At 52.5% G+C, this 25745-nt stretch overlaps 3 protein-coding genes and 1 long non-coding RNA gene across 6 annotated transcripts; 2 read left to right on the forward strand and 2 right to left on the reverse strand.

Annotated features, from left to right (window-relative positions):
- Positions 1-322: 322 nt before the first annotated feature.
- On the reverse strand, positions 323-4945 carry nt5m (5',3'-nucleotidase, mitochondrial). Its single transcript, XM_078938039.1, has 5 exons — positions 2713-4945; positions 2531-2631; positions 1870-1930; positions 1684-1798; positions 323-837 (listed from the first exon to the last, which is right to left on the reverse strand). The coding sequence occupies exons 1-5, from the start codon at positions 2986-2988 to the stop codon at positions 698-700; spliced, it is 693 nt and encodes a 230-aa protein (XP_078794165.1). The 5' UTR covers positions 2989-4945; the 3' UTR covers positions 323-697.
- Positions 4946-4994: 49 nt separating this feature from the next.
- cops3 (COP9 signalosome subunit 3) lies at positions 4995-13692 on the forward strand. Its single transcript, XM_078938037.1, has 12 exons — positions 4995-5136; positions 5852-5981; positions 6334-6446; positions 7972-8021; positions 8303-8395; positions 8470-8649; positions 9312-9452; positions 9873-10046; positions 12709-12795; positions 12873-12986; positions 13055-13135; positions 13206-13692. Exons 1-12 carry the CDS (start codon positions 5082-5084, stop codon positions 13257-13259), a joined length of 1272 nt encoding a protein of 423 aa, XP_078794163.1. The 5' UTR covers positions 4995-5081; the 3' UTR covers positions 13260-13692.
- Positions 9568-9951, reverse strand: LOC144988017 (uncharacterized). The gene is made up of 2 exons (XR_013651700.1): positions 9818-9951; positions 9568-9601 (listed from the first exon to the last, which is right to left on the reverse strand). It is a non-coding gene; the product is annotated as an uncharacterized LOC144988017 (long non-coding RNA).
- A 194-nt stretch (positions 13693-13886) lies between the features above and the next one.
- usp22 (ubiquitin specific peptidase 22) lies at positions 13887-25542 on the forward strand. Of its 3 annotated transcripts, none has more exons than XM_078938031.1 (13): positions 13887-14283; positions 14731-14863; positions 18676-18789; positions 19431-19532; positions 20238-20404; positions 20488-20635; positions 20702-20804; positions 21151-21309; positions 21376-21502; positions 21572-21663; positions 21740-21802; positions 24893-25042; positions 25117-25542. In XM_078938031.1, exons 1-13 carry the CDS (start codon positions 14164-14166, stop codon positions 25157-25159), a joined length of 1521 nt encoding a protein of 506 aa, XP_078794157.1. In that variant the 5' UTR covers positions 13887-14163; the 3' UTR covers positions 25160-25542. The 3 variants fall into 3 exon arrangements, with proteins under 3 accessions (XP_078794157.1, XP_078794158.1, XP_078794159.1); XM_078938032.1 differs by having other exon boundaries at positions 20238-20374; XM_078938033.1 differs by lacking the exon at positions 13887-14283 and adding an exon at positions 14385-14557.
- Positions 25543-25745: the final 203 nt, after the last annotated feature.

Here is a 25745-nt window from a genome sequence, read left to right on the forward strand (position 1 = left end):
ATGCTGCTTCACCTCTCTGAAAACAAACTAACCTTCAACTAAACCTGCTCCAGACCAGGTTATGTTCAGAGCATGAGTTGCTATGGCAACTTGACCTACCCTGAAACATACCTCCATTTCTGGAACCCAAAGCTGAGGTTATCCACTTCCTTAGCCTCAAACTTACCGTGGTAACTAGCAGAACCTGCTTTCTGGAATCCCCCCCTGGTGTCAGAGCTCCACCTCATGTTTCCTCTGCAGACGTGATCAGCTGTGAAGGTTCAGGAAAACTCCCCCCTCAGTGTGGGGGGAGAAGGGGGGCCATAGAAACTCAAACCTGAAATGACTTTTTAGTTTTATTGAGCATCAAGAGGAGAAACCGTTTAGAAAACCAGGAACAGAGAGACAGGACCAGTTCAAAGGTCAGCAGGAACCCAGACGTCACAGAACAGGAAGATGTTGAAACCATTCAGATCAGGAGAAACCTCCACGTCTGACAGAGGCGTGTGCACGTGGCCGTGTGTCTAAAAGCACCAAAGAGTCCGTGAACCCCTCTCCAATGAAAACAGCAGCCGGGCTCAGGTCCTGTCACAGGTCTGGGGGGCCACACCCACCCATGGAGACCCTGGGGGGGTCCTGGCTGGTTCTGATGCAGCAGAGCTCAAAGTCCACGTGTTCAGTTCCTCTTGGCCCCATGCGGCCCCCTCCTGGTGACGCCTCAGAACCTTCTGCTGTCCAGAACCGCCCGCCAATCATCCGACCACGACAGGAGCCGCCTCTGGGGGGGGCGGGGCGGCAGGTGCTTGTTGTGGCAGGCCGTGAACAGGACGTGCTCCCACGCCGGTTTGGGCTCCACACCTGGTCAGAACACAAATCCTGTTAGAAGGAGCCCCCCCCCCCCCACTGTTAATGCCCCCCCTCACCGTACATGCCCCCCCCCTCACCATAAATGTCCGGCTTGTCGTCTATCAGGACGCCCCCCCCCCACCATACATGCCCCCCCTCAACATAAATGTCCGGCTTGTCGTCTATCAGGCCCCCCCCCCCTCACCATACATGCCCCCTCCCCACCATACATGCCCCCCCTCAACATAAATGTCCGGCCTGTCGTCTATCAGGGCCCCCCCCCTCACCGTACATGCCCCCCCCTCACCATAAATGTCCGGCCTGTCGTCTATCAGGGCCCCCCCCCTCACCATAAATGTCCGGCCTGTCGTCCACCAGGGCCCCCCCCCACCATACATGCCCCCCCCTCAACATAAATGTCCGGCCTGTCGTCTATCAGGGCCCCCCCCCTCACCATACATGCCCCCCCCCTCACCATAAATGTCCGGCCTGTCGTCCACCAGGGCCCCCCCCCCCACCATACATGCCCCCCCTCACCATAAATGTCCGGCTTGTCGTCTATCAGGACACCCCCCCCCCCCCCATACATGCCCCCCCCTCAACATAAATGTCCGGCCTGTCGTCTATCAGGGCCCCCCCCCACCATACATGCCCCCCCCTCACCATAAATGTCCAGCTTGTCGTCCACCAGGGCCCCCCCCCCACACCATACATGCCCCCCCTTCACCATAAATGTCCAGCTTGTCGTTTATCAGCAAGCCCCCCCCCCCTCACCATACATGCCCCCCCTCACCATAAATGTCCGGCTTGTCGTCTATCAGGACACCCCCCCCTCACCATACATGCCCCCCCCCTCACCATAAATGTCCGGCCTGTCGTCTATCAGGATGTCCCCGGCCACCAGCGTCTTGTCTCGGGTCAGAATGACCCGGTCCAGGAAGTCCTGGCCCAGATGCCGCTCCACCCAGGCGTACTGGAAGACAGACAGCCGCGGTTGAGCCTGGGGGGCTCCTGGCGGACAGATGGCGGTGTGGGGGGGCTCACCTTCTCATAGGGACAGTGTTTGTAGAGCTTGATGGGGCTGGTGCAAATAAAGACATCTGTGCTGCAGGACAGAGCAGAGAGATTACAAACCCCACACAATCACTTCCTGTTGTCTTTGAGGCCACGCCCACACCAGCAGAAGGCGGGGCTCCGTCGTGGCGTGGAAACATAAACAGAATTCAAACCCACGGCGACTGTCCACTCCCCCCTCAAAGAGTTGACATGATGGAGGCGGCTGTTTGGCCTAAGACGAGTTTGTTGAAAACCAGACCGGTTCACCGCGGTGCGGGCGCTAAAGGGGGCGTGGCCTAACCGTTTTCATGCAGAAATGGAACAAATTAGTTTTTGAGAAAGATAAACTCCTCAATTCATCGTATCAATGGATTTCAGATTTCGTTCACTACAGAGGGGAGCAGCCTCTGCCTCGAGCCCATGAGCAAACGCTTCCTGACAGACGCTCTGATGGTCGCATGGCGCCCTCTTGTGGACGAGGCGCTGAACGGAAGCAGGTTGGAGGTTTTTCTGTTGTCTCAGTGACCTCTGAGGGTCCAACAGTGAGAAGAGGTCGGACCTCTGAGGTTCTCCTCTGGTGCCGGACCGGCCCACATGGTCCGGTCCACCTCCAGCGGACCCACTCTGATCCTGGTTCTGGGGGACTCACTCCTTCATCTGGGCCATCTCCTTGACCGCCTGCACTCCTCCAGGAAGCGGCTCCAGGTCCATGAAGAAGCCCTGGGACTCCCAGATGCTGACGGCCTTCTCCTGCAGACAGAGCAGCCAGAGGTCAGCTGACCCCTGTCCGGGTTCTGCCCAGAACCGGTCCACATGTTCCGGTTCACTCACACACAGGTCGGCCCTCAGTTGGCCGTACTGCGCGGATACCCAGAAGCCTCTGCGGTCATCCAGGCTGATGAAGGGCTCCTCCGGGTACCGGGCCCGGTATTTCTTCAAGAACCCCCCCTCGAAGTCCGCCAGAACCCCGTCCATGTCGACCAGAACCCGCAGCCTCTTTCCCGCCCCGGCGGTGAACGAAGAGGCGGACATGTTCACGCAAATCCTCTTAAACGGATCACGGAGCAAAGTTCGCCCGAGGAGGCGGGCTGCCGCCGCGGGAAGCATACCGGATCCGCAGCGTCCCTGTCCCGACCGGCGGCGGATGTCCGCGCGGGACGAGGACTTTACCTCAGCGGCATTTTGATGTTTTGGCGGTGAAAGTTTGCTCGTTAGCTTGACTTCATCCCGGTTAACCGGGATTACCGTGGGCGGCAGCAGCGGTCCGGCCGGGTCCGCCTCCAGATCCGGACCAGGAGCGCCTCGCCTGCCCGGCGGGGAAAGGCTCCGGTCACGCGGGAAGCAGGCGTCGGTTTCTGCGGGAGAACAAACTGTACCCCGAACCTTCTCAACAAAGATCGGTTATACGACAGGAGGACCACTCCTCTCTGTCCAGGAAGACCCTTCAGCAGAAAATCTGAAATGTTTAAACCATTAAAGTCCTTTTTTCTATAAATACTATTCTTCCTCTGAAATGTATTCAGGTAGTGTCTTTTACAGGTTATCTATTTAAGAAAAAAACGAAACTTTCCTCAGATGAATAAAGTAAACAAATAAACAAAATAATATGTTGTTGATGAGTTAAACTGAAATAACTCAAAAAAGAAAACACCCCAACACAGAACCTTGAGGGACTCCATGGAACACTAGAACATGATCATGTGAGTTGATTTTCTGAACCTGAAAGTTGTAAAAGACTTCAGCACCTCTTTCTATAACATCTACCAGCATGAACCAAAATAAAGAGGAAGAATGAAGGTTAACAGTCAAACTGAAACCTGGACGTCTGACGTCAGGCTCCTGGATTTCCTCCTCAGTTTCCTGTCAGAACGTTTCACTCTGCTCTTCTCTGATATGGCAGCACGTCAGGTTAAATGATTATTAAACCAGATGTCGTTTCTCACCTGTTTGTGTAGATAAATGTGAACTATTACACACATGCGTTACTACATTACTCATTATGTTTGCAGAGCTATTACACTGAGAGGCTTATTTGTTACATGGACATTAAATGAAAAGCAGTTTTCTTTTCTTTTCTTATTCATTCATCTCTTAGCTAGTGGATTCTTTTTTACCCTGGAGTGTAAAACACCATTTAAACCTAAATATTTAGGTTTGTTTTTTAAGTTTAAAAGAAGACATGTATTGGTTATCTTACCAACAGAAGGTTAAGGCTGTTCTCCAGACTAATTGATTCTAAAACCTTAAACACAAAGATTAGAGTTTAAAGTTTGAACACAAAACATGAGTTACACTTTACAAACGGGGCAAAACAGTAATTTGTTTGTAGAAAGAAGAAGGAAAACTGAAGAAGGATAAATAAAACTGCTAAGAAAATTTGTGTCTTCAAATAAAAAAAGGTTAAAACAATCTATCAACAGAGTGGCTATTGGCTTGTGATTTTAGAAATACGTGTCCTGACCTTTACTCTTGGCCGCACGGACCCACAGGAAGCATTAAGGTCAGAATTACGGTTAACTTTAGAGTTGACCCCCAAACGGTTTCTGAGCGTCTGTTTCTGCAGCTCATCGCTCCCCCAGGGATGGATCAGAGAACACATTATAGGTGAGTGACAGATGACAGGACTTTAAGTTTCATTGTAAATACGTGTGGTCAACAACTATATCCAGACGGCAATGCAGCAGTGTGCATCTTGGCTGCACGTATTAAGTGTGGCCAACATGAATTTCCATCACTTTTTGTGTTGGTCGCGCGTAAATGACATCAGGCAAAACAAACAAGAGGAGCAGAAGCTCCCTCTTCAAAAAGGATCTTTGTCTACAGTAATGTGCAAGAAAGGTCAGTTCCTCCACTTCTTACCCTGCTTCTGGCTCCAAAACAGTGAAAAGAAAATACTCTTCTGTCTCAAATGGGACTTTGACACACATTGTTGTATAAACACTTGTGAATTGTTTGAATCCTAACCAAAAGAGCACATTTGAGACATTTTAGTCACAACACTGACCGAAACTCAGGCGTCTGTCCCTTTAAGAATGATCAACGGTTGGTAAATCTCGTTACAGGCTTCGCTGTTGCTGTAATCTCGCGACAGTTGACTTCAGTGGCGGCTGTGTGGCCCCCTGTCTCGTCTCGGACGGAGTTGTTTCTGGTGTTTGAATGAATAACTGAGGGAATTACCTCGACCTTGGACCCGAGAAATAATGGCTTCTGCCTTGGAGCAGTTCGTGAACAATGTGCGACAGCTCTCTGCTCAAGGTAATGGCGGCTGAACGCGGCGGAGCGGGAGATTTTAGCGGCTCAGCTAGCTTATATGCTATCCGGTGCTAGCAGAAACTGGCCGGAGCCTCTTTTTTTGCTTCATCATGTAAACACTTCAATAAAAAGAGATTTTGTGGCCGCGAGACTTTTGTAAGCTGTCGTCAGAGGACGTGTTTATGCGCGGGGTCGTTCAGTTTAGGAACAAACTACGTATCCGTTCGGAGAAAATGTCAAAATTGTACTTTTTGTTTTTGATGTGGAAAATGATTCCTGAGGACTGCTTTGCCGGTGGTCCCGCCCAAACCTAATGTGATTGGTTGGGCAGCTGAATCCGTGGATGCTATTGGGCACAGGACAGCTGTCAATCGCTGGAGCTTTTCCTGCCTGTAAGGCCTTGACAGGACACAGGGGCTGCAGAGGTGGACTGAAAGGCTCGGAAGTGGGATGATTTTAAATGAAGCCGTGACTCGTTCTGTCTGTTAGAATCCATACATCATCCTCTGAATGACTGTGACCGTGTCAGACCACGGAGACACAGAAAGGAAGGTTTTGAGGCAGCAGACATGACAGCTGGCATGTCAGTCCTGCTGGATCAATCCTGGTTTTAAAGCTCTTCCTGTAGATCCTGAACATTCATCCGGACAGACTGGGATGTAAACATTCAGGAGGATTGTGGACAGATGGTTTAACGTCTGCCCCGTTTGCCCCCCAGGCCAGATGACTCAGCTGTGTGAGTTGATCAACAAGAGTGGGGAGCTGCTGGCCAAAAATCTGTCCCACCTGGACACGGTGCTGGGGGCCTTGGACATCCAGGAGCACTCTCTGGGGGTGCTGGCCGTGCTGTGAGTACCCCCCCCCCCCCCCCCTCCCCAAACTGCTCTATGCTGTGATGAAGCTTCATTTCTTGTTTTAATGAAGCCATAATTCCCTTAGAGGTACATCTTTGTGTGGGCCCAGCTCAGCCGGGTCGTGTTGATCTGGGCTGCGTTTGGTAATTTATAGCTTTTATTTTCAGTAAAGCTACAGTCCCCTCATGGATCCATGTGTTCTCCTGCTGATGCTGGGCGTAGAACCCACATCTGTGCTGATGGTTCTACACCCACATCAGCACAGATGTGGGCGTAGAACCCACATCTGTCCATGCGTCTTCACTAACCGACTTTGCTCTAACTTTGCTCTTCTTCTTCCTTCCAGATTTGTGAAGTTCTCCATGCCAAACATCCCCGACTTTGAGACGCTCTTTTCTCAAGTTCAGCTGTTCATCAGCACCTGCAACGGGGAGCACATTAGATATGCAACAGATACGTGTGAGTCCCGGCTCCGGAGCTGTGTCTGTAGCGTCCTGCATGGCTGTTTGGTTTCAGAGGTCCTTTCAGAGGCTGTTGCTTCAGTTAAGGAGGGGTAATATTTGGGTCTCACCCCCAGCTGCATCATTCTGCTGGTTCCATTCCTTTGATGACTCGGTCCAGATCCAAACTGCCTGCTGTGATTCGGATTCCAACTTCACACATTTTTAAATTCCTCACGTTAAAAAACCAACAGAAAACCTGCTTTACTGATGGAAAATGCTCTGAAAGCAAATCCGTTCTCTGACTTGATGAATCCAGAGACATTTTCAGGAATGAGAACCGTTTCTCTGCAGACTCAGAGCTGTGAAACAGGGTTCACTTACTTTCTGACTGCCTTCATGTTAAGTGATTCATTTCATACACAAAGGGATCCAGTGGATCTGTGTTCACGCGTGGAGTTCCTCTGCGTTCTGTTGGAGGTAATGTTGAGTTTAGACTGTTCTCCTGCCACAGCAGCTGAGTGTGGGGCAAATACTTTACCACACGAGTGCACTGGGGGTTGGATTTGATCCCTCACCAAGATGAACCCAAACAGGTTTCTGGATTAGAGCAGGGGTCCCCAAATCCAGGCCTGGGGGGGCCGGTGCCCTGCTGGTTCTCCAGAAACCCCGCCTTGTCTGCTGCTGGTTACCTGGATCAGGTGTGTTCAGCCAATAAGGAGCTTCAATGGCAGCTTGGTTGGAGAACATGTAGGAGCGGCCCCCCACGCCTGGATTTGGGGACCCCTGCTTAAAGTGTCGTTCAGAAACCTGTTTGGGTTTATCTTGGTGAGATTTCTGAAGCAAACAGCAGAGCGGGTGGTGGCGAGGGGGGAGGTGCTGGTGTGCTTCATGACTGCAGAACAGGAAGTGGTTTTCTCCGTCAGATCAGAAATGAAAGGCTTGAGGTCCGGAGAACTCCTCCACCGTCAGCAGAGCTGCTCTCTGAGGCTGCAGACGCGTCTTTAAGGCGTAACGTTTCCTGCTGCATTAGCTGAACAACGATTTCCATAAAATACCTGATAGAATAATTCACACACAAACCATGTGAAAAGGGTCAGAACAGCTGGAAACATTGGAATAGAGCAGGTTAAAACGCCGCCATGACTGCTGACCGTACTAAAACATCTACAGTCCAACGCTGTGACCAACTACAAGGCTCCAGCGGTCCAGAGCAGAGGACGGGTGGGATCCATTGATGACAGTGAGATGGTGGCCCCTCTTTAGAAACGCTCTAAACACTAGAACGGCTGAATGATTGCTGGATCGGAACGTTTCTGGAGTTCTCAAAGAGCAACCGCTCTGGAAAGCCCTGAAGATGGTTTGGAAAACCATCAAGCAGAATCTGCTGAACATATTCAGACCAGAACCAGAACCAGGTCAAAGCTCTGAACTCCTCAGGCTGTTTCCAATGTTTCTGCAGTCTTTCTGACTGTCGTCATAACCAGACGTCTGGTTTCATTCTGCTCTGCACAGACGTTGATCTCTGTCTCCTTGTCCTTCAGTTGCGGGGCTCTGCCATCAGCTGACAAACGCCCTGCTGGAACGGAAACAGGTATGTTCTCCTGTGAGTCTTCATGGAGGTAGAACTCACAGAACTCTGAGCCTCAGTCCATCAGATCCTCCAGACATTTCCTTTGGTTCCTAAAATCTGGTTTTGCTTTTACTGCTGGCTTTATAAGCAACAGCAGTTTCTGTCAAACACACTCAAGAGGTCCCCCACCCAGGTTACTTTGAGCGTTCTCCTTTCCTGAGACGGTAGAAGCTTCTGCAGAGCTTCAGCGTTCAGGAACAGGCTCCGCCCCTCACTGACTCCACCTGTCTTTTTCCTGACAGCCTCTGAGGGGCATCGTCATCCTAAAACAGGCAATAGACAAAATGCAGATGAACACAAACCAGCTTACCTCAGTCCACGCAGACCTGTGTCAGGTGAGTCCTCGCCACACCCTCACCTGTCCACAGCAGTGTGAGGACAACCTGAATCCTCTTCTCTCCTCCTGCAGTTGTGCTTGCTAGCCAAGTGCTTCAAACCGGCTCTGCCCTTCTTGGAGGTGGACATGATGGACATCTGCAAAGAGAACGGCGCCTACGATGCAAAGCACTTTTTATGTTACTACTACTACGGCGGCATGATCTACACGGGCCTGAAAAACTTTGAAAGAGCACTGTATTTTTATGAACAGGTACGCTTCACCTAGGGGCGGCTGTGGTGCAGCAGTAGGGCGGTCGACCCATGATCGTAAGATTGCAGGTTCGATTCCCACCTTGCACGCCCATGAGTCGAAGTGTCCTTGGGCAAGACACTGAACCCCACCTTGCCTCTGCTGGTATGCGGGCGCCGGTGTTTGGCAGCGGAGCCGCCACCAGTGTGTGAATGTGAGTGTGAGTGGGTGAATGGGTCTGTGACTGTAAAGCGCTTTGTCCTTGTAGGAAGAAAGGCGCTATATAAGTATACGCCATTTACCATTTACCTAGAGTCTGTCAGCCCAAAACAAACGTCTGACTGCCCTGCAGAGTCCTCCGGTGGTTCATGAGCTGCTCTGAAGAGTTTCCACCCGTCTGCTCAGCATAAGAAAGCCTGAAGAGCCTTTAAGTGTTTCCTGTCAGAGATAAATTCCACTCATGGAGTCTGAGTCCAGCTTCTGCTGGGTTCAGGTCTCACCAAAATGTTCTTTTGACCATCAACCATGGTGGGATTCATCCCTTCAAAGCTTCTCCAGCCTGGTTTTCCTCTGAGGCTGGAGAAGCTTCCACGGCTCACTGATCAGTCTGAGCTGAGGCCAGCGTCACTGAGTAGACTGTGGGTGTGTGCCCATGCTCATCCTCCTCTTCCTCCTCCTCACAGGCGATAACCACTCCAGCCATGGCAGTGAGCCACATCATGTTGGAAGCCTATAAGAAGTACATCCTGGTTTCTCTCATCCTCCATGGGAAAGTGCAGCAGCTCCCCAAATACACCTCACAGATCGTTGGGAGGTTCATCAAGGTACAGCTGCAGATGCTTTTCCTCTGTTGGTTTCAGACATGGAGACCAGCAGCTGCTGCTGCTCCTGAGCTGCTCGTGTCTCTCTGTTACACTAGGGGGCGCTCTAGTGTCACCATGGCTTTTAGCAGCTTTATTTCACCATCCCAGAACTAAAAGAACAAAGGGATGGGTGGGGTTTTTAAATAAGCCCCGCCCACACAACAAACAAACAGACTCAAGAGAAGCAGGAGGTGTTCAGAAACATCCACATTGCTGCATTGTGTTGTTTTTTACACACATGTTCATGTGAATGAGGAACTCAGACAAGGGAGACCTGTATAAAAATCCATCCATAGAACATTTTCATAGCTAGTTCTCCTGCCTACCTCCATGCAGACTTCTGTTCTCATCAGTGAAGGTTCTCCTGTGCTTCTTCCTCAGCCCCTGAGCAACATCTACCACGAGCTGGCTCAGGTCTACACCACCAACAACCCCGCAGAGCTGCGCAGCCTGGTCAGCAGACACGGCGAGAGCTTCACGCGGGACAACAACACGGGCCTGGTCAAGCAGTGCCTCTCCTCCCTCTACAAGAAGAACATCCAGAGGCTAACCAAGGTGGGTGGTCCTGGACCCGTCACGTCTGCAGGTTCGTCTCCCACGGGAGAGCAGTGCACGGCACAGCAGAGATGCAGAACAGCCCAGAGGCTGTTGGTGCCGCAGACGGGGGGGGTTGTGTTCCTGGGTGGGCTGATCTGCTGCTTTGAATGCAGTGAACTTCAGTCACGATGAAGCGTTCCAGCTTCTGCTCCACCCTGACCGCGTTCAGACTGGAGCTCTGTGCCAGTGATGTGCGGTCAGCTGAGGCTCCGCCCCTCCTGTCGTTGTGATCAAATAGAAAAAGTAAATATTATTTTCACAGATACACTTTCAGTCGACACGTTTCCCACAGTTTCTGAGGTTAAAATAGGTGAATGTTGTGATCACATACGGAGCAGGAACTCCAGGTGAGCCTCCGGAGCTTCGTGCCGTCAGAGCGCCGGAGGCTAGCCCCCCCCCCCCCCTGAGGGGGGGGGGGGGGCTAGCCAGCAGGGGGCAGACGTGAGCTGTTTAACTACACTGGTGCCATAGAAACAGACCAGACAGAGGAGTCTGTCTCCATTGAGGAGAGACTCACTAAACTAAAGGAAATGAAGACTTTCCATCAGATCATAGAGCTTTTAGTGGAGAAGGATCGACGCACGGACTCAAACTGTACGACCAAATATGGTTTGTTTTTAGAAATAAAATATAAGTACCGTAAATTCCGGACTACAAAGCGCACCCGATTACAAGCCGCACCCAGCCATTTTCACGTGTTTAATTAGTTTTATACATACACAAGCCGCGTCAGAGTACAAGCCGCGCATGTGTTAGCCGATATTGTCGTCCTGACAGATCACGTCCAGAATCCCAGAGTGAGTGCGATTCATTAGCACATTGTGGGTGGTGCCAGCTTTGCGTCTGGCTCGTGTATTTGAGTGTATCGACATCTGTCAAACAGCATGGACCTCTATTCTGTTCACAAGTCCCTCAGTTATGGTGTTTTTATTTCTTTTTTTTTTTTACTTATTGACAATCTAGGTATCATACATAAAATTACAAACAGTAACCATATAATCAACATTACATCCCTCAGTTATAATGAGGAAATTTACATCCGCGATTCCACATTTCCCATGAGTCTTAGGGGCTAAAGGCGGGGCCAATGCCCGGCTCGCCACACTGTTGTACGTGTTTAAGAATGAGTATCAGCAGTGCATGGAGGGGTGAACGGGTAAAGCTCTCCTTCCGCTTGTGTCGCGGCAGCGTTATGGGAGTAACAGGGCTGGTTAAAAAACACACCGGTAAAATACAGCAGCGGCGACTGAAAAGCGCGCCTCAGTGCGGCGCGTGCGTCAGAATTCAGAAGCCTCTGCGCTCCGCTCCCGCCCCGCGCGCTCCTTGTCTCCCCTTCCTATCTACTCCGACACCTCTGGCCAGCGCGGCTTCAAGGAGGAGCACTTCGTCCCCGTTGCGCCGGTGGGTGGAGCAAATCGTTTCTGTGCAAAGCAATCGGACTTAATACTGTACGTTTTGTGTATGAGGGGCGGATGCGTTGTTACGTGTGGGAGCCATCAGACTGCCATCGGCCCCGCAGCTCAATCAGCAGGAGAAGATGTCTCCAGCTCACACGGAGGCTGTGAGTTTTTCAAAGCAAAATTCCGCTTTTACGGTTTCCTTAGAAACCGTAAATGGAGTGTAAATTCACTCCATGCGCTGTTCTCTCCGTCACGCAGCAAACCGGCTTTTCCAAACCCGTTGGTGACGGTGGACTTTTTTACGCTGCTTTTAACGATTGCTTTTAACTTGAAAGCTTCATCATATTGTAGCGGCGATCACGTGCACGTTGGGTCTAATGGCCCCAAAGGATTCTGGGATGCGGCCGGGCATGCGTGTTTCATTTTGTTGAACCATGACTGAAGTGTCTAAGACCTGAAGTCATGTCCATGCTGTTTGGCTGCTAAGAGGTGTGTTGAATATAAATGTCTTGTGCTTGGTGTTAGATAGAGAATTCAAACTATTCACTGAGTTCGAAAATACGTACATGGCGGCCGCTAATTAAATCCATAAATTAGCCGCGTCACTGAATAAGCCGCAGGGCTGTAAGCGCAGGAAAAAAGTAGCGGCTTATAGTCCGGAAATTACGGTATTTGAAAACTAAGTTTTAGGCCTTTTTATGATCATTTTCACAGACATTTGAAAACTGATTAAATCATCAGAATTAGAAGTTGGAAATAGTTCCTGAGGGTCAAATGCTGAACACATCTGTATACTTGAATTAGTTTACAGTATTTGAATAACTTCTACACAGGAAGAGTGTTCTATGACAGAAATGTTCTCTGAGGACAAACATGTTCTTGTGTGGATCTTCTATGGTGAAATATTCAGTTCTTGTCGGTGCCTCACCAGCCATCAGGCTCACCCCACGTCACTGTATGCCAGCAAACTTCAGATCCAGAGTCCACAGATGAACCAGAACACGTTCTCTGATCACTGGACTGAAACTCGGAGTCAGGCATGGAGGTGGGAGTGTGAGGGTGTGGGACCATCGGTTTGTGGGATGATCAGGGTCCAAACAGATGTTTATTCTAGAGATTCTCCTCAGAGTTCAGAGTCTCCTGCAGGGCCTCTGCTGGAACCGACAGACCACTGAACCACAGCTGCAGCTCTTCCATCTCACTCTCTCATATGTCTGCAGACCTTCCTGACGTTGTCTTTGCAAGACATGGCGAGTCGAGTGCAGCTCTCAGGTCCGCAGGAAGCTGAGAAATACGTCTTACACATGGTGAGTGAGTTCATGGTCGGGGCCCCGAGCTGCTGCAGACTTCCTGGAGCCTCAGAGTCTCCGTCTGCTTCTTCCAGATTGAAGATGGTGAGATCTACGCTAGCATTAACCAAAAGGATGGCATGGTCTGTTTCCACGACAACCCTGAAAAATACAACAACCCAGCGATGCTCCACAAAATCGACCAAGAGGTGGCGTCCCGCTCCTCCTCCGCCGACCGCTGCTGGTCTCCTGGAAGCTAAACTTCTTGTCTTTGCAGATGTTGAAGTGTATAGAGCTGGATGAGAAGTTAAAGTCTATGGATCAGGAAATTACTGTAAATCCACAGTTTGTGCAGAAGGTGAGGACGCTCCGGCGCCTTTTCCTGGCTGCTTTTGCCGCCAGTCTGACTGACTCTGATGTTGTTTCAGAGTATGGGAACGCAGGAGGACGAGGTCGGTAGCAAAACGTCAAGTTACTCCTGAGAGGCCTGGGACGGGAGGGAACGCTGCAGCTGCCAACACCTCCTTCCGGGACGAGCTGGGATTTTTAAAGAGGAAGACAAACACTCTGTTGCATCAGGACTCTGGTTAAGGAAATCACGTGTGGAATGATGATAAATTTGGTTCTCCTGACTTCACCGTGTCTTAAGGATAACAAAGCATCCTTAGAGAAAAGGAAATAATCCGTTTGTCATTGTTTTATTTATCAGTGTTCCGGAGCGCCACACAACAATAAAAACTGGACTTGTTTGTTCAACCGTGTGTGAATAATCTCACTGTTCCCGCTGTCCTCAGCTGGAGAAGCTGGAGCCTCAACCGTCTGCTGTGTTCCGGCTCAGATCCACTAGAGGTCGCTGTTCCCGGCCGCTGACGCCGCTCTGGCCTCACGATCTGTTAATAAATTCTTTCAAACAAACTTCTCTGGACGTGTTTTCGTGTCGCGCGACACTTTCCTTGGATTTCTGTTTCAGCCAATCACCGCCTTCCTGGAAGCGGATGTAGTTTGAGCGGAAGGAAACCGGCCAATCAGGAGACGGGACGTCATCCAAAATAAAAGCTTTGGCGCGTGCCAATCACAGCAGCCTCTGTGGATTGGTCAGCCGCTGTGAAGGGGGCGGGGCCTCAGCCGCCGTTTCATCTGCGGTTGAAATTCCGACGCTAACCAACGTCGGTCTGCGCGCTAACGTCTCCGTTAGCGCGGCGGGTTTTAACGGCTTTCTCCTGCAGACGGACGTTCTTAATAGACCCCGCCTCCATGTTTGCTCGTGCGCGTGTCCGCGTCAGCAGCACGGGTCCAGCTAGCCGGAGCGCAGTCCTGACGAGCACGGAGAGCTAGCCTGCTCGGACCGGGCTGCGCGCGCGGGCCGGGCCGGATGCTGGGACTGCCATGAGTCCCGCAGGATGCCCGCACGTCGGCGGCTTCAAGGTGGGCGGCTGGAGGCAGAACCTGAGGCTCATCTACCAGTGCTTCGTCTGGAGCGGTTCGGCTGAGACCAGAACCCGAAAGGTAAGCGCGGGAGACTGATCCTCCTACCTGGACCCCCCGGTGCGCGTGCTGCGGGGATGTGCGCGCGTCATCCCGGTTTGAGAGTAGGCCCCTCCCACAGCTGTGCACGAGCCCGGGTTATCGTTTGCAGGATGGACACATATGCACGTGCACCGCGGCGCGCGCCGCTGCTGTGGTCCAGACGAACCTGCTCCTTCAGTTGTAGTCCAGTCCAGGTCTCCGTAGGTGGGGGTCTACGGAGACCCTCATGGTGGTCACTTCCGGTAGACTTCAGGTGAGACCAAGGCGTCAGGTAACGTTCAGCAGAGGGAGGAGAGAAGAGGCTGAAGATACCAAACCACACCACACAGCAGATGGTGGCGGCGCCTCGTCAGCGGCGAGCTCGGCCTTGGACTGGTCCCAGGATGAAGATGAAGTCTTCCTCACAGGTCGTCTTCTCTCTTGCAGGCCAAGTCCTGCCTCTGTCACATGTGCGGCGCCCACCTCAACAGGCTCCACTCCTGCCTCAGCTGCGTCTTCTTCGCCTGCTTTGCCAAAAAACACATCCACGAACACGCCAAGAGCAAGAGGCATCACCTGGGTAAGGCCACACCCACCTGGCTGACGGCTGCCTGGAGCGGCGCTTATGTTCAGGGCTGCGTTTGGGGGGAAGTCAGTCTCTGTGGAGACAGGTGGATTTGTAGAGGGAGGAGCTTAAACACTTCCTGTGTAAACAGAAAGGACGCTGTGTGGGCGGAGCCAGCATAGAGTAAGGCTCAGGTAAATCAGGTGATGTATTTACGTCTGACTGTTTTAATGTAGGTAAAGCGCCTTGATGTCTCAGCTGGTCTCTCAGGGGGCGGGGTTCGTCCATAACCCTAGCTGGCTGGGGTCCACGTCCAATCAGCTGCCAGGTGGAAAACAAAGCGGCTGAATACAGCCCCCCCCCCCCCCCCCCCTATTTTCAGTTCTAGTCGCTCCACTCCTTCCTCCTCTTCCTCGTCTTCCTCTTCTCTCCTCCACATCTGCAGAGGATGCAGGAGGACCACGTTAAGGCCGGTTGTTATGGCAACCAGAAAAAGCATCTTTAATGTCCAGATAATGGACACGTATGCGCGCCTCTAGAGGTGCTATTCCCCAGAGCTAGGATGAAACGGGCCCCCAGTGTCCTAGGAAAGGTTATGTCAAACTGGGGCCCTGTGATGAACAGCTTCCTTCTGGTGCTATACCTGTAGTTGCACCACGTAGAATGCAAAAAAGGGCAGTTAGACTGTCCAATCAAAGAAATCTAGTTCACATCCCTTGCAAGAAGGTTTTGACCAAGGAAACTAATCTCAAACTTGCTGCACTCAATGTCAGATCTTTATGCAACAAATCATTTTTAATCAATAATCTTATCTCTTCTTTTAATCTTGATTTTATGTTTTTAACTGAAACATGGCTTGACAAAAACACAGGAAACATAGTTCTAGTCGAATCAACTCCCCCCAACTACAAACATGTATCAGAAATACGAGAAAATAAAAAGGGTGGAGGCGTTTCTGCACTGTTTAGAGATAATATTGCAACCCGCAGACTATCATTTGGTGTGTTTTCATCATTTGAGTATGTGTCCTTTAAGATTGAGTTAAAACAAACTCCTCCCTTACTCTGCATAGTCATGTACAAACCTCCTCAGCACAGCCAAAGTTTCATTGATGATTTCACTGAAATGCTCTCAGTTGTGTGCACAGACTTTGATGGTCTAGTCATTACAGGTGATTTTAATGTTCATGTTGATAATGTCAATGACAGAAATGCAAAAGAGCTCAATGCTGTCCTTGAAACCTTTGATCTAATTCAGCATGTGAGTTGCCCCACCCACAGCAGAGGGCACACTCTGGACCTGCTCATCACAAAGGGGGTTAATATTTACAATGTCAGTGTGGTTGATGTCGCCCTCTCTGATCATTTCTGTGTATTCTTTGACCTGTCTGTTGCTCCCAAACCACCGCCTGGCCCTGCAGTTGTCCAAAGGAGACAAATAAATGAGAGCACTAGGGCACAGTTTGTAGAAATGATAAACCCTGAAAACGCCTCTGGTGCCAATGTTGATGAAATGCTGAATTCTGTTACTTCTAGCATCTTGAATGTTCTGGATGCCATTGCCCCTATGAAGGTTAAATTGAGAAAACATAGACAGAAAGCTCCCTGGAGGAACGATGATCTAGTCAGGGCACAGAAACAACAGTTCCGCAGAGCTGAGCGAAAGTGACGCAAGTCAAAACTCCAGGTTCATTATGAAATGTATAAGGGGGAGTTGTACGCTTACAACCAGATCTTATGCAGAACAAGGGAAAGGTACTTCTCTGAAATCATTGGAAGTTGCAGCAGCAACTCTCGTGTCCTGTTCACAACAGTAAACAGATTAACTAACCCTCCAACCCAGCTACCAATAGAACTGGTTTGTACACCTAAATGTAATGAGTTTGCTGTATTTTTTAATGACAAGGTTCAGGGCATTAAAAAAGCCATCAACTCCACAACACAACTATTGAACGGCCACCTACTCACTCTAAGCTGACTCACTTTGTACCTGTCACTGACCAAACTGTCCAAGAGACCATCACCCGTCTGAGCTCGTCTACATGCTGCCTTGATGTGTTACCCACTAGATTTCTAAAGTCTGTCCTGAACAGTGTGTTGCCATCAATTACTCAAATAGTTAACATGTCTCTTCAATCTGGAATATTTCCAGAGGCCTTAAAAACTGCAGTCATTAAACCCCTCCTGAAGAAGAGCGGTCTTGATCCCACTGTACTGAATAATTACAGACCTATCTCTAATCTGCCATTTTTAGGAAAAGTCCTTGAAAAAGTTGTCTACCAACAGCTCACTGACTTTCTCTTATTAAACAATTCGTTTGATGTTTTCCAGTCAGGTTTTAGACCCCATCATAGCACAGAAACTGCTCTTATCAAGGTAACCAACGACATCCGCCTGAACACTGATGATGGAAAAGTCTCTGTCTTAATCCTGCTAGACCTGAGCGCTGCCTTTGATACTGTTGATCATGGGATCCTTTTGCACAGACTCCAAGACTGGGTTGGCATCTCTGGATCTGCCCTAAGTTGGCTCAAGTCTTATCTAGAAGACAGGAAATATTTTGTTGAAATTGGGAGTTGTGTCTCAGACTACATGGCCTTGACTTGTGGTGTGCCCCAGGGATCGATCCTGGGACCCCTTCTGTTCAACCTCTACATGCTGCCACTAGGGCAGTTAATACGCAGTAATAACATATCTTATCACAACTATGCAGATGATACTCAGATCTATGTGTCACTGACAACAGGTGAATATGGGCCGGTGGATTCTCTCAACCACTGCCTCCAACAGATCAGCGCGTGGATGCAGAACAACTTTCTCCAGCTAAACTCAGACAAGACCGAAGTTATTATTTTTGGCCCACAGAAACAAAGAGAAATTGTCAGCAGCTACCTTCATTCTCTGTCTCTTAAACCCTCAAATCAAGTCAGAAATCTAGGGGTAATCATGGACTCTGACCTGAACTTTAACAGCCATATCAAGTCAGTAACATCAGCGGCATTTTACCATCTGAAAAACATTGCCAAAATCAAAAACATAGTGTCAAAGCCAGACCTAGAGATACTTATCCATGCATTTGTCTCCAGTAGGTTAGACTACTGTAACGGCCTGCTCACCGGCCTCTCAAAACGAGCTGTAAAACAGCTTCAGTACATCCAGAATGCTGCTGCTGGAGTCCTGACCAGAACCAGGAAGTATGATCACATTAGCCCTGTGCTCAGGTCTCTGCACTGGCTCCCTGTACCTCAAAGAATAGACTTCAAAGCAGCTCTGCTTGTGTACAAGTCTCTCCATGGCCGAGCACCAAAGTACATCTCTGACATGTTAGTGCCATATGAACCATCTCGTACTCTGAGGACCTCAGGGGCCGGCCTCCTGTTGATTCCCAGAGTCAGAACTAAACAAGGGGAATCAGCGTTTCAATATTCTGCAGCTAAAATCTGGAACAGCCTCCCTGAAGTCGTAAGACAGGCCTCTTCTGTGTTCATGTTCAAATCTAGACTTAAAACATTTCTGTTTAGCCGTGTATATGACTGAAAGGTCCTATCTGCACTTTTCTTTCCTTTCCTTCCTTTATTTTTAAATCAGTTTTCAAATTTTTTCTTTTCTTTTAAAGTAAATTTTACATTGATTATTTCTATGATGTATTGTGATTTTAATGCATTTTTCTGTTTTGTGAAGCACCTTGAATTACTTTGTGTACGAATTGTGCTATACAAATAAACCTGCCTTGCCTATGTCCTCCATCGTCCTGATGCTCCTCGGTCTGCAGGTGTCTGATGGCAAACGTTCATGCAGACGACCTCTGACCTCTGCCTGTGTCTGCAGCTGTGGACCTGCTGTATGGGGGGGTCTACTGCTTCCTGTGCCAAGACTACGTCTACGACAGGGAGATGGAGCAGATCGCCAAAGAGGAACAGAAGAAAGCCTGGAAGATGCAAGGTACAGCAGAAGATGGTCACGCATGACCAACATCCCATAATTTCAACAGAATTTGTCAAATAATCCCCAGTTAGTTTAATCCAGATTAGACCCGGTTATCCCACACCTGTACTTCAGGAGAACTAGTCCGACCCTCCGTGTCTGTGGTGGGTTTGAATCCCACAAAAATGGCTGAGGAGCTTTTTATGTCTGGTTAATAAATAGTCAGACCCAGAAGTTCTGTCCTCGTCTCTAAGGACCAGAAATAATCTGTCAGGATTAAAGGTAATCCAGGCCTGAACATCAGTTCTGTTCTAGACCATGTTCTGCTGCCGAGCAGAAGATTCTGGACATGAAGGTCCAAACCCGAGAAGACATGATGGTTCAGCCCGCATTTGAAATGAGGAAAAGCTGACCTGGTGGCTGATAGTGGTACTGCAACCCCACCCCCACCCACCCCCCCAGCTCTGTGTGAAGAGAATCCCAGATTCTGAAGCCTTTCTAGTAAACAGCAACTCCAGGCCTTTATTTTGAAATGAAAAGCAAGCTTGGGGTTTTCAGAATAAAATGAATCTGGGTTTGATTCTGATACCGGTCCGTCCGTAAACAGAAGCGGTTCTGCCTGGGTTCCCTTCAGAGTCGTCTGCTCTCCTTCTGTTCAGGCATCGGGGAGAAGTTCTCCTCCTGGGAGCCCACCAGGAGGGAGGTGGAGCTGCTGCGCCACAACCCCAAGAGGAGGAGGATCACCACCAACTGCACCATCGGTGTGTCTGAGCGCTCAAACGCCTCCCATGACGCTGGGGAGCGTCTGCTCCAGAAGAAGCTCCTCCCTCAAGGTGGAGTCAGTCGGGAGCTCCGCCTCCTGAGGAGCCTGAGGGTCTCCTGTGGTCTGCAGCAGGTTCTGGAGACCAGCAGCTCCATGTCTGCAGCCTTCAGGAGGACTGGGGGTTCCTGCAGGACCCTGACCCGACGGATGAACAGAACTGAGCCGGTTCTGTTCATCCATCGGGTCAGGGTCCTGCAGAACCTGCTCGGTTCTGAGGAGGCAGTTGAGAGTGCGGAAATGGCGGTCCTCCTTTGCTCCTGCTGGTTCTCCACACCTGCTGCTCAGACTCACCTTAGTAGTTTTCTGCTGTTGTTGTTGATCACATGATCGATAAAGCTTTATTGTTTGAATCTGCTGGACGCTGGAACGTCTCTGCTCTGGATCAATAAAGTTGCATTCAGCTGTGAAGCTGCAGAAGACATCAGCAGAGGTGTGGAAAGGACGACTGCACTCACTGATATATGACTACAGCACGGCAGAGGGAGCTTCATGGTTTGGGCTGTACTGCTATATTCACACTTAGCAGCCCTGAGGAGTTGGTCTGGCTTTGGTTTTCCGTCCTTTGGTTTGGGGTCATCTCGGTGTGGGTGTGTACACTGTGGGCGGGGCTTCAGGCGTCACCTTGTCTTGTTGTTGGCGGCAGGCCTGCGGGGGCTGATAAACCTGGGCAACACGTGTTTCATGAACTGCATCGTCCAGGCGCTGACGCACACGCCGCTGCTGCGAGACTTCTTCCTGTCCGACCGCCACAAGTGCGAGATGGCGAGCAGCTCCTGCCTGGTGTGTGAGATGTCGCAGCTCTTCCAGGAGGTGGCGCCCTTTCTCCACAAACCTCCCCTCTCTCCAAAGCCACGCCCCTTCTCCTGTCTGACCCCTACCCTTCTCCTCACCAGTTCTACTCGGGCCACCGCTCGCCTCACGTCCCGTTTCGCCTCCTCCACCTGGTGTGGACCCACGCCCGCCACCTGGCCGGCTACGAGCAGCAGGACGCCCACGAGTTCCTGATCGCGGCGCTGGACGTCCTGCACCGACACTGCAAAGGTACTGCAGAGCCGCCCGCCGCTGCAGGAGGGGGCCGCCTTTGATCCTTCGCTTGTGTCTGCGCAGACGACAGCGGGAAGAGAACCAGCAACCCCAACCACTGCAACTGCATCATCGACCAAATCTTCACTGGGGGGCTGCAGTCAGACGTCACCTGCCAGGTGTGCCAGTAAGTGTCAAACGGGCTCAACTCTCTGACTCCACCTGGTGGTGGACTGCAGTTCTGCAGCTGAAAAACAAAGAACTTGAGGCATTAAGGTCAAAGGTCAGAATGTTGGTGGTTGTTCTTCCCTCAGTGAATAAAACATGAACGTAAAAGTCAAAGCTGGAACCTGCCGGTCCGTCTGCCTTTCATGGGGGGTTCTGGACCCCCAGCTTAGAGTCCAAACCTGGATCTTCTGGATCCTGAAGTTGAGAGAATGGAATGCTCTGGACTGTTCCATTATTCTTCCTGCTGGGGGTGGAGCTCAATGCTAGGGGGGGTTTCTGCTCCTTCATCCTCTTCTTCCTTCCAGCGGCGTCTCGACAACCATCGACCCGTTCTGGGACATCAGCCTGGACCTGCCAGGTTCCTCCACGCCGTTCTGGCCCCTGAGCCCCGAGGGGGAGGTGTCTGCGCTGAACAGAGAGACTCCCGGCAGCGGCGCCACCGCGCTTACAGACTGCCTGCGCAGGTAAGCGTGGCGTTGAATCAGAGCGGCAGGAAACCCATTGGTGACGCCCCGCCCCTTCCTCTCCAGGTTCACCAGGCCAGAGCACCTGGGCAGCAGCGCCAAAATCAAGTGCAGCGGTTGCCATAGTTACCAGGAGTCAACTAAGCAGCTGACCATGAAGAAGCTGCCCATAGTGGCGTGCTTTCACCTCAAAGTAAGAGGTTTATGTTGAAGCGCTGCCGGACGCTGCTGCCGCCGTCTCACGCCGTCTGTCCGCCCGCAGAGGTTTGAGCACTCGGCCAAACTGCGGCGAAAGATCACCACCTACGTGTCCTTCCCCCTGGAGCTGGACATGACGCCCTTCATGGCCTCCAGGTGAGCCGGACAGGTGGGCGGAGCCTCAGAGCAAAGACGGCTCGAAGGTTTGACAAAAGGCCGTCTGTCGTTTCAGCAAAGAGAAGCGGATGAACGGGCAGAACCAGCAGACCGCCGACGCCTTCAGCAGCGACAACAGGTGAGTGGAGCCGGCCCGTTCACCCACAACCGGGTCAGAGAGCCGGCCCGCTGACCAGAACCGGGTCAGAGAGCCGGCCGTTCACCCAGAACCGGGTCAGAGAGCCGGCCCACTGACCAGAACCGGGTCAGAGAGCCGGCCCGCTGACCAGAACCGGGTCAGAAAGCCGGCCGTTCACCCAGAACCGGGTCAGAGAGCCGGCCCGTTCACCCACAACCGGGTCAGAGAGCCGGCCCGCTGACCAGAACCGGGTCAGAAAGCCGGCCGTTCACCCAGAACCGGGTCAGAGAGCCGGCCCGCTTACCCAGAACCAGGTCAGAGAGCCTGCCCGCTTACCAAAACCGGGTCAGAGAGCCGGCCGTTCACCCAGAACCGGGTCAGAGAGCCGGCCCGCTGACCAGAACCGGGTCAGAGAGCCGGCCCGCTTACCAGAACCGGGTCAGAGAGCCGGCCGTTCACCCAGAACCGGGTCAGAGAGCCGGCCCGCTTACCAGAACCGGGTCAGAGAGCCGGCCGTTCACCCAGAACCGGGTCAGAGAGCCGGCCCGCTTACCAGAACCGGGTCAGAGAGCTTGGCCGCTTACCAGAACCTGGTCAGAGAGCCGGCCCGCTGACCAGAACCTGGTCAGAGAGCCGGCGGTTCACCCAGAACCGGGTCAGATGGCCGGCCCGCTTACCAGAACCGGGTCAGAGAGCCGGCCCGCTGACCAGAACCTGGTCAGAGAGCCGGCCGTTCACCCAGAACCGGGTCAGATGGCCGGCCCGCTTACCAGAACCGGGTCAGAGAGCCGGCCGTTCACCCAGAACCGGGTCAGATGGCCGGCCCGCTTACCAGAACCGGGTCAGAGAGCCGGCCGTTCACCCAGAACCGGGTCAGATGGCCGGCCCGCTTACCAGAACCGGGTCAGAGAGCCGGCCGTTCACCCAGAACCGAGTCAGATGGCCGGCCCGCTTACCATAACCGGGTGAGAGAGCCGGCCCGCTTACCAGAACCGGGTCAGAGAGCCGCCGTTCACCCAGAACCGGGTCAGAGAGCCGGCCCGCTGACCAGAACCTGGTCAGAGAGCCGGCCCGCTTACCAGAACCGGGTCAGAGAGCCGGCCCGCTTACCAGAACCGGGTCAGAGAGCCGGCCGTTCACCCAGAACCGTGTCAGAGAGCCGGCCCGTTCACCCAGAACCGGGTCAGAGAGCCGGCCCGCTGACCAGAACCGGGTCAGAGAGCCGGTCCGCTGACCAGAACCGGGTCAGAGAGCCGGCCGTTCACCCAGAACCGAGTCAGATGGCCGGCCCGCTTACCAGAACCGGGTGAGAGAGCCGGCCCGCTTACCAGAACCGGGTCAGAGAGCCGGCCGTTCACCCAGAACCGGGTCAGAGAGCCGGCCCGCTTACCAGAACCGGGTCAGAGAGCTTGGCCGCTTACCAGAACCTGGTCAGAGAGCCGGCCCGCTGACCAGAACCTGGTCAGAGAGCCGGCGGTTCACCCAGAACCGGGTCAGATGGCCGGCCCGCTTACCAGAACCGGGTCAGAGAGCCGGCCCGCTGACCAGAACCTGGTCAGAGAGCCGGCCGTTCACCCAGAACCGGGTCAGATGGCCGGCCCGCTTACCAGAACCGGGTCAGAGAGCCGGCCGTTCACCCAGAACCGGGTCAGATGGCCGGCCCGCTTACCAGAACCGGGTCAGAGAGCCGGCCCGCTTACCAAAACCGGGTCAGAGAGCCGGCCGTTCACCCAGAACCGGGTCAGAGAGCCGGCCCGCTGACCAGAACCGGGTCAGAGAGCCGGCCCGCTGACCAGAACCGGGTCAGAGAGCCGGTCCGCTGACCAGAACCGGGTCAGAGAGCCGGCCGTTCACCCAGAACCGAGTCAGATGGCCGGCCCGCTTACCAGAACCGGGTCAGAGAGCCGGCCCGCTTACCAAAACCGGGTCAGAGAGCCGGCCGTTCACCCAGAACCGGGTCAGAGAGCCGGCCCGCTGACCAGAACCGGGTCAGAGAGCCGGCCCGCTGACCAGAACCGGGTCAGAGAGCCGGTCCGCTGACCAGAACCGGGTCAGAGAGCCGGCCGTTCACCCAGAACCGGGTCAGATGGCCGGCCCGCTTACCAGAACCGGGTCAGAGAGCCGGCCCGCTTACCAAAACCGGGTCAGAGAGCCGGCCGTTCACCCAGAACCGGGTCAGAGAGCCGGCCCGCTGACCAGAACCGGGTCAGAGAGCCGGCCCGCTTACCAGAACCGGGTGAGAGAGCCGGCCCGCTTACCAGAACCGGGTCAGAGAGCCGGCCGTTCACCCAGAACCGGGTCAGAGAGCCGGCCCGCTTACCAGAACCGGGTCAGAGAGCTTGCCCGCTTACCAGAACCGGGTCAGAGAGCCGGCCCGCTTACCAGAACCGGGTCAGAGAGCCGGCCGTTCACCCAGAACCGGGTCAAAGAGCCGGCCCGCTTACCAGAACCGGGTCAGAGAGCTTGGCTGCTTACCAGAACCTGGTCAGAGAGCCGGCCCGCTTACCAGAACCGGGTCAGAGAGCCGGCTGTTCACCCAGAACCGGGTCAGAGAGCCGGTTCAATCAGATTAAACGTGCAGAGGACCAGACGGTCGTTTTTTCCAGAAAACCAAGACTTTGTTGCTTCCTAAAGATAATAGTTGTCTGGATTCCTGCACTATCTAGTGCGTTTGTCGTTTTCTAGTGCCGTCTGGATCCACAATTCCAAAATCCAGAACCCTAGAATTTTCCCAGAAGTCTCTGTGAAAAACCAGTGTAGATCCATGCTCACTAGATCGGCAAATATGGACCAGAATGCACAATATTGCGGGGAAAATGTGTTCAAACATTTATTTTTTATTTACTGTCAGTGTTTCCATCATCAGAACCCGGTGGATTTAGGAGTAGTGCTCACCTTACCTAAAGGAAAAAGCGTGGTGAGGATGGTGTCCCAACTGCTTTTTAAACCCGGCACCACATGGTTTCTCGGTGGTCAGGGGTTCTGGAGGGAATCGTCAGAATCCGTCGTATTTCAGGCCTTTTTCATCCAGGCGGTGATCCCGGCTCTAGGTCCGCCTCATGTGTGACCTCAGCCTGCTGGCTGTTCCAGGTACAGCCTGTTTGCCGTGGTCAACCACCAGGGGACGCTAGAGAGCGGACACTACACCACCTTCATCCGCCAGCACAAGGACCAGTGGTTCAAGTGTGACGACGCCGTCATTACCAAGGCCAGCCTGGAGGAGGTGCTGGACAGTGAAGGGTAAGCGTGCGCCTGTGGGGGAGCGCCTGGGGGCGGGGCCCGCCCACTTTGACGCCATGCTCTCTTCCCTGCAGGTACCTGCTGTTCTACCATAAACAATTCCTGGAGTACGAATAGGACACCTTCAGCGGGTTCCACGGGGCACGCTGGAGAAGCGGTTCCATTGTTTTTCTGCAAACTCTGGACTTTGACTTGTCCCCCCAGCAAAGATTCTCTTTATTTTTATACATTTGACTGAAAATATGTTTACAGTTTAGCCCCCTGCTCGGAGCCCCGCCCCCTGCCCGGAGTTTGATGGTCATTGTGTGAAGTTGCTGCTACGCCTCTGTTCCTCGCAGACGTCAGCCTGCACACGTGCGCAGACGGACGTGCACGTGCGTCCTGTCAGTGTGCACGTGTGCATCCCTGTACTGAATCAGTACTTCAGTGTGGTTCTTCCTGTGAGGGGGAAGCACGCCATCGTTTCTGCTGCAGGACTGTCAATAAAGTTTATATCTGTACCCCCCCCCCCTCATGTTCTCCATATTTGGTCATCTTTGACCTTTAAACAGTTCCTAGATAAAACGTTAAGGGAGGAAGTGAGAACGTGAAGTAACGGAGGGGGAGGAGGGGGGGTCTCTGTTCGAGTTTTCATCTGGGGGGGTCACTGGACCCTGTTCCCACAGGCCCCCTGGTGTCCAGGTACTCGCTGCTGCTTCTCAAG

This window comes from Oryzias latipes, chromosome 19 (genome assembly GCF_053564925.1).
Source record: "Oryzias latipes strain Hd-rR chromosome 19, Olatipes_Hd-rR_3.1".
Lineage (NCBI taxonomy): Eukaryota > Metazoa > Chordata > Actinopteri > Beloniformes > Adrianichthyidae > Oryzias > Oryzias latipes.